This window comes from Mirounga angustirostris, unplaced genomic scaffold (genome assembly GCF_029215605.1).
Source record: "Mirounga angustirostris isolate CCGP_5_RB_7025 unplaced genomic scaffold, mMirAng1.0.hap1 SCAF_11, whole genome shotgun sequence".
Taxonomy (NCBI): domain Eukaryota; kingdom Metazoa; phylum Chordata; class Mammalia; order Carnivora; family Phocidae; genus Mirounga; species Mirounga angustirostris.
Genome location: NW_026991719.1, coordinates 6,662,475 through 6,675,453, shown reverse-complemented (window position 1 = coordinate 6,675,453; position 12,979 = coordinate 6,662,475). Strand labels below are relative to the sequence as shown.

The 12,979-nt window shown below is 46.3% G+C and overlaps 2 protein-coding genes across 8 annotated transcripts in view; one reads left to right on the top strand and one right to left on the bottom strand.

Annotated features, from left to right (window-relative positions):
* TBL1X (transducin beta like 1 X-linked) overlaps positions 1–12,979 on the bottom strand; it is a 244,372-nt gene that overhangs the window by 1,922 nt on the left and 229,471 nt on the right. The window lies entirely within an intron of this gene.
* Positions 1–12,979, top strand: part of GPR143 (G protein-coupled receptor 143) — a 37,695-nt gene that overhangs the window by 21,396 nt on the left and 3,320 nt on the right. Inside the window, exon 8 of one of the 2 annotated variants that reach the window (XM_064573720.1) lies at positions 392–635. The exons of the other annotated variant lie outside the window; for it this stretch is intronic. Within the exon in view, the coding sequence (XP_064429790.1) occupies positions 392–635 (244 nt within the window). The remainder of the gene's footprint in view (positions 1–391; positions 636–12,979) is intronic. 2 annotated transcript variants of the gene reach the window in all.

Sequence of the window (12,979 nt, the reverse complement as noted above, 5' to 3'; positions counted from 1 at the left end):
AGGGGGAATCTGACTCATGAGGACGTTATAATAAGACCAGCGTTCCCTGCCTCCACCCCTTTGCTTTGGAGTTTCACTTGGTTCCTTTGGTTCACTTCATGGCTACTCACCACACCAAGTGGAGGAATGTTCTCTAGACTCATTTTTGGCCTTGGGTACCTTCGTTAAATCAAATTCTGACTCGCGAGCACAAGATGGAAAGCGCCTCTCTGTCGGAGAGCCAAGCCACCCTGGAAGGTGCAGCGCCTCAAGCCAGTCTTCGTCGTGCCCCACACCAGCCAAGCGGCTCACTTCCACACGAGGTGGCCCAGAGGGTGCGCGAGTGGACATGATGCTCTAATTCCCAGTCCGCGGCGCCGACCGACCCGTGTCCTTTCCTCCTGCCTCCCAGGGGATACTGAATCCAGCCCAAGGATTTCTCTTGTCCTTGGCCTTCTATGGCTGGACGGGATGCAGCCTGCAGTTTCAGTCCCCCAGGAAGGAGATTCAGTGGGAGTCCGTGGCGAGTTCTGCTGCGGAGCGGACCTGCCTGTCCCCGGAGGGCTCCCGCGTGCCCTGCGAGCATCCGACTTGCAGGAAGGTGGCGTGTGTGGGCGGGCACACCTCCGACGAGGCGCTGAGCATGCTGTCTGAAGGTAAGCCCTGTCTGCCGAGGCACGTACGTCGAGGAGCCCCAGGGCCAGCCTGGAAGTCGGGTATCAAAGAAGGAGGTGACGTGGTGTGGGAGAGGCGTCCGTCACTGCTGTGAGTGGAGGGTGAAAGCAGCCGACACTGATGCTAACCTGGCATGTTATCACCCGCCTCTCTCTCTAACATTTTAATGGCACCTGCCGCTCAGTTGCTCAGCACGGTAGCCTTGCGTACTTGTAAGTGGTCCCTGCCTTGGCTGGATGGCTTCATGAACAGGACATCGATTGTCACTCCACACCCCTCCCAGGCCCTTGCTGCAAGGCCATGGATGGTGTGACTGTCCTCTGTGGTTCTGGGTGCAGTTTGGTTTGCCCGGCTCACGTGGGGCCGTTGCAGGTGAAAAGCCCACCCCAGGGCGGGCTCTTCGGATCTGTCCTTCTCACTTAACGACTGTAGGGCCGTGCCCTTCAAACTGCTCTGCAGACATCAAACCGGGTTCTCTGGAACCCGAGTGTGGTCCTTTAGACATCTAGGAAATGATTCAATTCCAAGATGTACACGAAAATCTGTGGGAAGAGTTGTGCGTACTGAAATGTGTTGGTGACCAAATACTAACCCACCCAGGCCCGGCAACCTGTTAACTTGTCCAACAGGTTAGCTCACATATTCGTGGAGCTCAGTGACATTCCCCTGCCCTCCCGGTTTAAGCGAGGGCTACCCAGAGCTGGGAAGATGAGCTCCTTAAAACTGTACATTTCCAGCTCCTTAGCCCTGCGAAACAATTTCCTGGATAAGATGCGATGAAATCAAAACACAGGAAACTTGCAGGTCACTTGCAGACCTCAGTGTTTGGTTTTCAGAGTTTTGTGTTGACAAAAGCAGCCTTATCGTTCTAATTGATGACAGTCCAGATTGTAATTTACAAAATGACTTTTTGCTAATGTACCAGTCTTCTCCCTGTTGAGGTTCCTTGTAAAGCTTTGTTTTAGCCCAAATGTATCTTTTGATGAGGAGGAGTTTGAAAATCACCACTCTGAGTTCTGCAGAGCTTTAACTGACCTAATCATTTGTAATCTACAAGCAGATTGATCCTTAGAAGGCCTTTGGTAGCTATAATGTTATGGGCGCCCACTGGTTGTTTAAAAAGAGAGCCAGAGAGAATGTTGAAGAAGGTCGACTTGAGTGTGTTCTGGGACATAGAGGCTTCTTGACCTTTCCTCAGCTGACACTGGGGCTGGCAGAGATGGACCAGCCTCCTCCGTCAACCTCTCGCCCCATCTACTGTGTCTGTCTTCCGAGCGCGTCTCTCATTCTCAGCACCGTTGGCATCTAGGGCTGGGGGATTCTTTGTTCTGAGGACGGCCTGGGCACTGTAGGATGCGGGGCAGAGGATGTGGCCTCTGCCCACTCACTGCCAGGAGCACCCATCCTGATGGTGACAACCAGCACTGTTTCCAGACATCAACAAATATCCCCTGGATGCACAGTGACCCCCCAGTTCAGAACGAGTATCTCAGAATAACTAGGCTGTCCTAAAGCTTGGATCCAAAAATTTGCTTTCCCCAACGTGTTGTCTGAGCTAAGTGCACGCACACACACACACACACACACTCACGTGTGAAGTCAAAGACAAACACCACACAATCCAGACAAGTTTGTACGGAAATAATGTTGAAATTTGAGAGAAGGGAAGATAACACCGAGGCTATTTGGAAATGGCTTTAGAGGTTGTTTCTTTCCATTCCTTCAATTCAGCTGCATTGAAGGAGGGTTTGTTTTCAGATGACCAGGTTGGTTTATTCTCGGGGCCAAAATATATAGTGATGAATTGATAGATTGATTCTCTGAGATGAGTATTGTCTGATTGTAATTGGAAGCCTCGAAGAAAAACAGTATTTCTGGCTAGAGCAAAAAGGCAGAGACCATGTTCTTATCGACTTTCTCTCTGGTGCAAATCCTTAGTCAAGGATGAGAGAACACCGAGAGTTGCTGTTAGCATGGGACCACCTGGGGAATGAGCCAAAAGATTTTATCTTGATCTATTCAGTTTTGCTGGATTCCCATCCTGGTGTTTCAAAGTGGTCAAGCCCATCTTTGGAAGTCAAGTAAAACATTAGAAATGTTGACCATCCCAGCGTGCCTCCAGCCCCAGTCACCGCCAGGGAACAAGACCAGTCAGTGTCTCCCCTGCTTTCATTGGTCTGCGCTGAAGGTCAGGAGTATTCACACAGAGCTTTTCGAGAAAGCAAACAGAGCCAATAGAAACAGGGCATGGGTTGCTTCTGGCCGCTGTCTCGAAGCTTCCTTCCCTTCCCTCCTCCTCAGTGCAAGCCCTCAGCAAGGCTGACGGACTGGAGAAATTCACGCGTGACAGAGACTTTGTCTTTGAAATTTGAACTCCATTTGGTTAGTCAATTTATATTTGGGGAAATAGTGCAATAAGGAAACATCTTAAAAATCTTGGCGTTTGGATGTTTACACAAGCGCTGGTGTTGGCATTCCCTAGTGAAGTCCGTCAGACTTGTAGCTGCAGAGATTGGCCCTAGTCCCATGTTGCCTTTGCCTCCCTCCCGTGCTTTTGTTAAAAATTGAGATCTAATTCACATACTATAAAATTCATCCTCTTAAAGTTACTTTAAACTTCATTGAGTGTTAGTATATTCGCAAAGTTGTGCAATTATCTAATTCCAGAACATCGTCATCACTCCCAAAGCAAACCCTATACCTATTTTCAACCCCTTCCCATTCCTCCTTCCCCTCAGCCACTGATCTACTTTCTGTCTCTGTGGATTTGCCTGTTCTGGACATTTCATCTAAATGGACAAACGCTTGTCCTTTTGTGTTTGGCTTCTTTCACTTAGCATCATGTTTTCAGGGTTCATCCACATCGTAGCTTGAGTCAGAACTTCAGTCTTTTTATGGCTGAATAATACTGCATTATTTGGATAGAACCGTACTTGGTTCTGGTAATAATGACCAGTGACCTCCCACAACTCTGCCAGGCCTTACGCTGGGAGCTGTGTGGGGTGAGGGGACCAGAGGGGCAAACCTGGCCCCCAAGGATCTCACAGTGTCTTGGACAAAATAAAAAAGCTAGGAATAGGGCCACCTGGGCGGCTCAGTCGGTTGAGCATCCGGCTCTTGATTTCTGCTCGGGTCATGATCTCAGGGTCATGGATCATGGCTCTGTGCTGAGCAGGGAGCCTGCTTGGGATTCTTTCTTTCCCTGTCCCTGTGCCCCTCCCTGGCTCGTGCACTCTCTCTGTCTCTCTAAAAAAAAGAAAAGAAAAGCTAGGAATAGAATAAGCAAAGGGGAAACGCCAGTTTGAGAAAAATTTGGAGGAAAAAGAAAGCATATGAGGAACGCTTTTTGAGAAAAACAAGGAATGCAATCGGTATTTTTGATTGTGGAAAGAATATGGGTAAAAATAGGAGCTATTGATTTAAAGCCCTTGTTTAAGGGACAAACAAACAAGCTCCATCAGTAAGTAACATTCTGTGAGTTGGCAAAGCCTCTAGAAAGACTGTGTGAATGGCCCTCGAGATACACTTTTATTTATTTTTGTGAGAGAGAGAGAGCGAGAGCATGAGCAGGAGGGGGTGCAGAGGGAGAAGCAGACTCCTGCTGAGCAGGGAGCCTGATGCGGGACTCGATCCCAGGACCCTGAGATCATTACCTGAGCTGAAGGCAAATGCTTAACTGCCTGAGCCACGCAGGCACCCTGAGATTGTTTTGTTACCCTTTCACCGTGCAGGTGCAAACGAAGACCTGAATCTTTTCTTATTTTTTAAAACTCCAGTACAAGTTAATGTACGGTGTTTATTAGTTTCACAGGTACAAGATAGTGATTCAACAATTCCATACGTTACTCAGTGCTCATCATGATAAGTGTACTCTTCATCCCCATCACGTGTTTCCCCCATCCCCCCACCCACCTCCCCTCTGGTAACTACCAGTTTGTTCTCTAGAGTTAGGAGTGTTTTTTTCGTTTGTTTCTTGTTTGTTTGTTTTGTGTCTTTAATTCCACACATGAGTGAAATCGTATAGTATTTGTCTTCCTCCAGGTGTATTTCACTTAGCATTATACCTTCTACATCCATATCGTTGCAGATGGCAAGATTTCATTCTTTATTATGGCTGAGTAATATTTGATTGTGTGTCTGTGGGTGTATACACACCCCATCTTCTTTATCCATTCATCTATCATTGCACACTTGAGCACTTCCATAATTTGACTATTACAAATAATGCTGCAATAAGCATAGGGGTGCATATGTCTATGAGTTTCACAATCTTTGGGTAAATACTCAGAAGTGGAATTACTGGATCCTATGGTGATTCTGTTTCTACGGTCTCCCCACAGTGGCCGCACCAGTTTGCATTCCCCCCAACAGTGCAGGAGGGTTCCTTTTTCTCCACATCCTCACCATTTGTTTCTTGTGTTTTTGATTTTAGCCATTCTGACAGGTGTGAGGTGGTATCTCCTTGTGGTTTTGATTTGTATTTCCGTGATGTTGAGCATCTTTTCATGTGTCTGTTGGTCATCTGGATGTCTTCTTTGGAGAAATGTCCGTTTATGTCTTCTGTCCATTTTTTTAGTTGGATTATTTGTGGTTTTGGTGTTGTTCTATAAGTCCTTCATATATTTTGGGTACTAACCCCTCATTGGATATGTCCTGTGCAAATATCTTATCTCAGTCAGTAGGAGGTCTTTCAGTTTTGTTGATTGTTTCCACCACTGTGCAGAAACTTTTTATTTTAATGTAGTCCCAGAAAGCTTTTGTTTCCCTTGCCTCTAGAGACATATCTAGAAAAATGTTGCCACGGCCGATGTCAGAGAAATTATTGCCTCTGCTTTCTTGTAGGACTTTTATGGCTTCAGGTCTCACATTTAGGTCTTTAATCCATTTTGAGTTTATTTTTGTATTTGGTAAGAAAGTGGTCCAGGTTCATTCTTTGGCATGTGGCTGTCCCAGTTATCCCAGCACCATTTGTGGAAGAGAGTATGTCTTGCTCATTGTATATTTTTTCTCCTTTGTTGAAGATTAATTGACCTTGTAGTCATGGGTTTATTTCTGGGCTCTCTAGTCTGTTGTATGGATCTATGTGTCTATTTTTGTGCCAGTACCACACTGTTTTGGTTACTACAGCTTTGTAGTATATCTTAAAATCTGGGATTGTGATAGCTCAAGATTGCTTTGGCTATTCGAGGTCCTGTGTGGTTTCGTACAAATTTTAGGATTATTTGTTCTAGTTCTGTGAAAAAAGCTGTTGGTATTTTGATTGGCACTGCATTAAATCTGTAGATTGTTTTGGGTAGTATGGACATTTAAATGAAATTTGTTCTTCCAATCCCTGAGCATGGAATGTCTTTCCATTTCTTTGTGTCATCTTCAGTTTCTTTCATCAGTGTTTTATAGTTTTCAGAGTACAGGTCTTTCACCTCTTTGGTTAAGTTTATCCCTAGGTATTTTATTATTTTTGGTGCAATTGTAAATGGGACTGTTTTCTTTCTTTTAAAGATTTTATTTTTGTGAGAGAGAGAGAGAACGAGAGCATGAGCAGGAGGGGGGTGCAGAGGGAGAAGCAGACTCCTGCTGAGCAGGGAGCCTGATGCGGGACTCGATCCCAGGACCCTGAGATCATTACCTGAGCTGAAGGCAAATGCTTAACTGCCTGAGCCACCCAGGCACCCTGAGATTGTTTTCTTAATTTTTCTCTCTGCTGCTTCATTATTCTTGTATAGAAATGCAATGGATTTCTGTATACTGATTTTGTATAATTCCTTTATGAATTCTAGTAGTTTTTTGGTGGAGTCTGGCAGGTGTTCTATATATATAGTATGATGTCACCTGCACATAGTGAAAGTGCCCAATGGTCAGTTGTAATAATGTTAAATTACAGATTTTTGATGGAAAATTGGTGGCAGCTCATGGCTAACTGAAGGCCTAAACTGAAAAATAAGACTAATTAGTTATGATCTAAAGAATTCTTAGTAATGTGAGAGTTGGGGAGATAGGTCAATGATACCTCAGTTAAAGTTGGGAAAACAAAGAGTTGAGATCTTCAACTTTTTTTTTTTTTTTTGCTAAGACTGCATAATGAGTTAAGCTCTCTGTCTTTGAATAATAGCACCATTTATTAAGGTTCTGAGAAGCTAGGTGACATACAAGCTAAGTATAAGGGATGGACTTGCCATGCAAAAGCTGTCACGATAACCTCAAGGAAGGGTTGGTGGCTGCTGGCCCCAGGACTGTTCACTTAGCCTCGTCACGTTCAGTTAGCCTCGTCCAAGTGAGCTGACAACAAGCCCTTCTAGCAAATCTCACTTAGTGCTTGTTTACCTCTGATAGGGTGGTAATGATGGTCATTTTTCATAAGGTTGAACAGATCTGTATGCTGTGTAGTTAATGCATAATCTGAAGTGTTATGGCTTGAGGGGGAAAATGGAGCAAATGTTCGTCTGAGGAGTGGAATTCAGAAGCAAAACAGGAGAGTGAAAATGTCTAAGCTGCATCTGAAGTATCAAGGCAGTTCACTGGGGGCTAAAGAGGTGGTACAAGGAGGGAAACAGCCCAGGGCAGACTGATCCCCCGCAGCAGACTCGGCTTAGTTTACCCCCACGCAGTGTTCCTGCTGCAAGTGTCAGCCAGCTCTTCTAAGTGGGCATCTTGGGATTGAGATCTGGCTTGGTCTTGGGCGGTCTTCTTCCTCTCTTTTTTCCAGCTGGTTTGATACTGGGTTTTGTTTTTGTTTTTGTTTTTGTTTTCAGTAACAGGGAGCTATCCATAATGCAGAAAATACGGTTACATGGGGGGGAAAAGACCCAGAGATATAATTCAAAGGGGTTAACACAGTTACTGTTGTGGTGAATTGACTTATTCATCACGTTCTGAAGCATCTGTGATTTTAGGATTCACTCCAAGGCCAATAGGCTCACCTTGAACCTCCATTAGTATCTGATGTGGGGTCAGGCACTTTGTAGGCACTTAACATAAGTTAAGTGAATTTGATCTCCAGCAAATGTTTTTGAGCATCTGCTGTATTGTCAACACCATTTTAGTCAGGGGGGTAAGTGTCCTTGCGAAATATAATGTATGAAACTTACAAATAAGTAAAGACAATGCTGTTTTTATTTGAAAAAAATGTGAAGTGTTGAAGGAATGCAGAAAATGCAGGGACTTGTGTTGGTTTGGGGATCAAGGGTGAGAGTTTGTGGAGGAGGTGGTGTTCAGGCTGGGTCTTGCACAGCAGACCCGAATGGGAGAGGAGAAAGATAACCAGACAGGGAAGACCTTATATGGAGACACAGAGGAGAACGTCTGTTTGTATGGTTTGGGGATGGCCACAGCATGGGATGGTGTGACCTGTTGTCAGAAGCCAGAGAGGCAGGTTGGGAACAGATGATGAAGGGTTTTTGCAGATTCTGCTACAGAGCTTGCATTTTATATGTGGCCAATGAAAGGCCAGTTTTGCCTAGAAGAGGACCCGGTGCATCTGTGTGGGAGAATTGATGTGATGATCATGTTTTGTGACTGTGGCAAGTTTCCACTGAGGGGACCTATATGTCATTTCTTATGACAGTGGCATGTAAAGTACCATCTTTAGGAGGAATCTGAATTACGCTCAGAACTAAAAGTCGAGAAAAAGGGAACTTCTCACAAACATAAACTTGGTTGACTTTTATCTTACGAATTCCAGAAAAACTTAAAATCTTTGTTTCCTCGTTTCATGAGCATTAAGAAGTTTAGTGCCAAGTTTCTGGCCCTCCTTTAACCAGGACGCTTTTCTCAGAAGGGATAAATTCGTAAGTGTGGTATTAATCTTATCGCTGGCGTCGAGGGTGGGGAGGGTGGGAGAAGGAGGTGTGTGTTTCTCGGGAGATCCCTTCCCCACACCGTATAGTCAGCCTGGATCCGGTGCCTGCTCGCTGGGGGAGAGGGGCAAGGGGTGTGTTTTTGGCCGGAGGCTGGGGGTGGGGCCCTGGTGGGAGGGGCCTGGCTGGGGCGGACCGTGAGGGTGTGACGTGGCAGTGGGGCGTGGCCAGAGCGCAGCTGGGGCTGGGGCGCCGGCAGGAGTGTTTGGGGGCGGAGGGCCGGCCCAGGCTAAGTGGAGGGGTGCGGCCGTCGCATGTGGGGTGTGTCTTAGGGGTCTGGGTGGAGGGGTGTTGTGTAGGGTAGGCTGTTCCTGTGTCCAAAGAGAGGGACATGGCCGTACAGAGGCTGGATCACAGGACACGCAGATGGTGGCTGGCGGGGAGGGCTGAGGCACAGGGCATGAGCGGGGACTGAGGGGTCGTGGTTAGAAGAGAACACAGGTCTGTCCCCAGGCAGGAGGCTCCTGGCCTATTGAGAACATAGTGGGCCTAAGTGAGGGGAAGAGCTGTATCTTACTCACAGTGCCATTTCTCTCCCACATTCCCGGTTTCTCCCACAGCCCGTCCCTTCTCCCGCCACTGCCCACTCTCCTATAATCCCCTGCCTCTCCAGCTATTTCCCCGCCTCTTCTGCCATTCTGCACGTCTCCCACAATCCATTGCTTCACCATGCCCCACATCACCCATACACCATTTCTTCGCCCGCCATGCCCCACCCCTCCCACAATCCCCTGCTTCTCCCACCGTGCCCCACCCCGCCCACAATCCACTTCTTCCGCCACCATTCCTCACGTTTCCCATGAACCATTGCTTCTCCCACCGGGCCTCACATCTCCCACAATCCATTGCTTCTCCCACCCTGCCCCCACATATCCCATAAACCATTGCTTCTGCCGCCATGTTCCACATGTCCCATAAATCATTTCTTCTCCCCCAATGCCCTTGTATCTCCCATACACCATTGCTTCTCCCACCATGCCCCACAGCTCCCACAATACATTCCTTCTGTTGCCATGATCCCCATCTCCCATAAACCATTGCTTCTCCCACCATGCCCCACACCTCCTACAATCCCTTCCTTCTCCCACCATGCCTTTCTCCCAGTCCATTCTTTTTACCGCAATCCCCTGCCTCTCCCATAAGCCATTCCTTCTGTCGCCATGTCCACCATTACCCATAAACCATTTCTTCTCCCACCATTCCTAACGTGTCCCACAATCCATCCCTTCTCCCATCATGCCTCACTTCTCCCATAATCCCCTGCCTCTCCCACAATCCATTCCTCCACCATGTCCATCTCCCACAAAACCCTGCTACTCCCACAATCCATTGCTTCTCCCACCATGCCCCATACCTCCCACAATGCATTTCTAACCCAGCATTCCTCATGTCTCCCACAATCCTTCAACTCCACGCCCCACACTTCCCATAAACCATTACTTCTCCCACAAAACCCTGCTTCTCCCACCATGCCTCACTTCTCCCACAATCCATTCCCTTTCCCACAATCCCCTGCTTCTCCCACAATCCATTTCTTCATTCGGCATGTACCCCATCTCCCATAAACCATTGCTTCTCCCACAAGACCCTGCTTCTCCCACAATGCTGCACCCCTCCGGCAATCCATTCCTTCTCCCACCATGCCCCACAACTCCCACAATCCATTCCTTCTCCCACCATTCCTCACTTCTTCCATAGTACCTTTCCCACAATCCCCTGCCTCTCCCACAATCCATTCCTTCTCCCAGCATGCCCCCCACAATCCATTTCTTCTGCCACAGTTCCCGTCTCCCACAATCCATTCCTTCTCTCACCATGTCCCCCATCTCCAGTAAACCATTTAGTCTATCATTCCCGTCTTTCACAACCCCCTACTTCTTCCACCATGCCCCATGTCTCCCATAAACCATTGCTTCTGCCACCATTCTCCGCCCCTCCCACAATCCCCTTGTTCTCCCACCATTCCTCACTTCTCCCACAATCCCTTGTCTCTCCCACAATCCATTTCTTCTCCCCCATTGCCCTGGCTCTTTCATAATCTGTTTTTTCTCCCACCGTCCCACGCCTCTCCCATAACCTGTTCTTTCTCTCACCATTCCCTGCTTTTCCCGTAATCCATTCCTCCCAATTTCCCCATCTCTCCCACAGTCCCCTGACTCTCCCACAATCCGTTTTTCCTTCAACTGCCCATATTCATGTCTCTCATAATTTTTCCCAGTCTCTTTTCTGTCCCACAGTTTTTCTGGTTTTATGTGCGTGTGTGTGTGTGTGATCATTTGTTTTTCCCTAATGCCGTGTTGCTCTCACAGTTATTTCTTTCTAGTAGTTGCCCATTTTGTCCCAGAGTTCTTGATGCTTTATTTTTCTCGCAAATCTTCACATTCCGTCTCTCAACAGAGACAATTGGTACTCTGTCCCAGAATGCATTCTCCCCCGTAATTCCCGTCCCTTGCGATACTCTCTTCATGCCCGTGATCTCGTCTTTCCCACAATGCGCTCTCCCAAAACTCCTCTTTCTCTGCCATCGCCCCATGTTCCCACCACTTCATTTCTTTCCAGATACTCTCTTTCCAATATTGTCCTGCCCACAGTGCCCTCTCTCCCCCACAATTCCTCTCCTATCCCACAATTCTGTCCTTCAGCTTCTTGTCATTCCCACATGGCTCTGTCTCCCACAGTTCTCTGTAGTTTCCTGCAGCTCCCCTTTTCTCACACAGTTCTTGCCTCCCATAACCCTTTGTTTTTGCACAATTTATTGTTCTCTCCCACAGTTCTGTTTAATGCTCTAATTATTTTTCAAATTGCAACATAAATATTGTACAGTATTAGCTTAAGGTGTATAATATAGTAATTCAGCAATTTTATTTTATTTATTTATTTTTTAAGATTTTATTTATTTGCAAGAGAGAATGAGAGACAGAGAGCATGAGAGGGAGGAGGGTCAGGGGGAGAAGCAGACTCCCCGCCGAGCAGGGAGCCCGATGCGGGACTCGATCCCGGGACTCCGGCATCATGACCTGAGCCGAAGGCAGTCGCTTAGCCAACTGAGCCACCCAGGCGCCCAGTAATTCAGCAGTTTTAAAGTTTAGTGCTCATAAGTGTGCTCTTAATCTCCTTCACCCATCCCTCCACCCACCTCACCTCTGGTGACCACTAGTTCCTTCTACTTAAGAGTCTGGTGTTTTTGTTGGTCTCTTTTTTTCCTTTGTTTATTTTGTTTCTTAAATTCCACGATGAATGAAATCACATGCTATTGGTCTTTCCATGATTCATTTCACTTAGCATTATACTCTCTTGTTGCAGATGGTAAGATTTTATTCTCTTTTTTTTTTTATAAAGATTTTATTTATTTATTCATGACAGACAGAGAGAGAGGCAGAGGGAGAAGCAGGCTCCCTGCAGAGCCGGGAGCCCGATGCGGGACTCGATCCCGGGACCCTGGGATCATGACCTGAGCCGAAGGCAGACGCTTAACCATCTGAGCCACCCAGGCGCCCCGATTTTATTCTCTCTTAATGGCTGTATAATATTCCATTGTAGGTATATACCACGTCTTCTTTATCCATTCAAGTATTGTTGGATGGTTGGGTTGCTTCCATAATTTAGCTATTGTAAATAACGTTACAATAAACACAGGGGTGCATATATCTTTGAAAATTAGTATTTTTTAAATTAGTGTCTTTCAGTATGGAGGTTTCCCAAAAGTTAAAAATAGAACTACCCTATAATCTAGCAATTGCACTACTAGGTATTTACCTAAAGTATACAAAAATACTAATTCAGAGCGATACTTGCACCGTGACGTTTAGAACAGCATTATCTGCAACAGCCAAACCACGGAAACAGCCCAAGTGTCCACTGACTGATGAATGGATAAAGAAGATCCAAGGGAGTATTACTCAGCTATTCAAAAAAAATGAAATCTTGCCATTTGCAATGACATGGATGGAGCTAGAGAGTATTATGCTAAATGAAATAAATCAGAGAAAGACAAATACCATATGATTTTGCTCATCTGTGGAATTTAAGAAACAAATAAGCAAAGGTAAAAAATAAGAGTGAGAAATCCAGATACAGACTCTTAACTATAGAGAACAAACTGATGGTTTCCAGCAGGGAGGTGGAGGGAAATGGATTAAATAATGATGGGGATTAAGGAGGGTGCTTGTGGTGATAAGCACCAGGTGTTGTATAGAAGTGTTCAATCACTAGATTGTACATTTCAAACTAATATTATGCTGTGTTAACTAACTGGAATTTAAATAAAAACTTAAAAATAAACATTAGCAGGGCACCTGGGTGGCTCAGTCGGTTGAGCGTCTGCTTTTGGCTCAGGTCATGATCCCAGGGTCCAGGGAGTTGGGCTCCCTGCTCAGTGGGGAGTCTGCTTCTCCCTCTCCTTCTGCTGCTCCCCCTGTGTGTGCTTTCTGTGTCAAATAAAATGTTAAAAAAAAAAAAATTTAAGCAAAAAA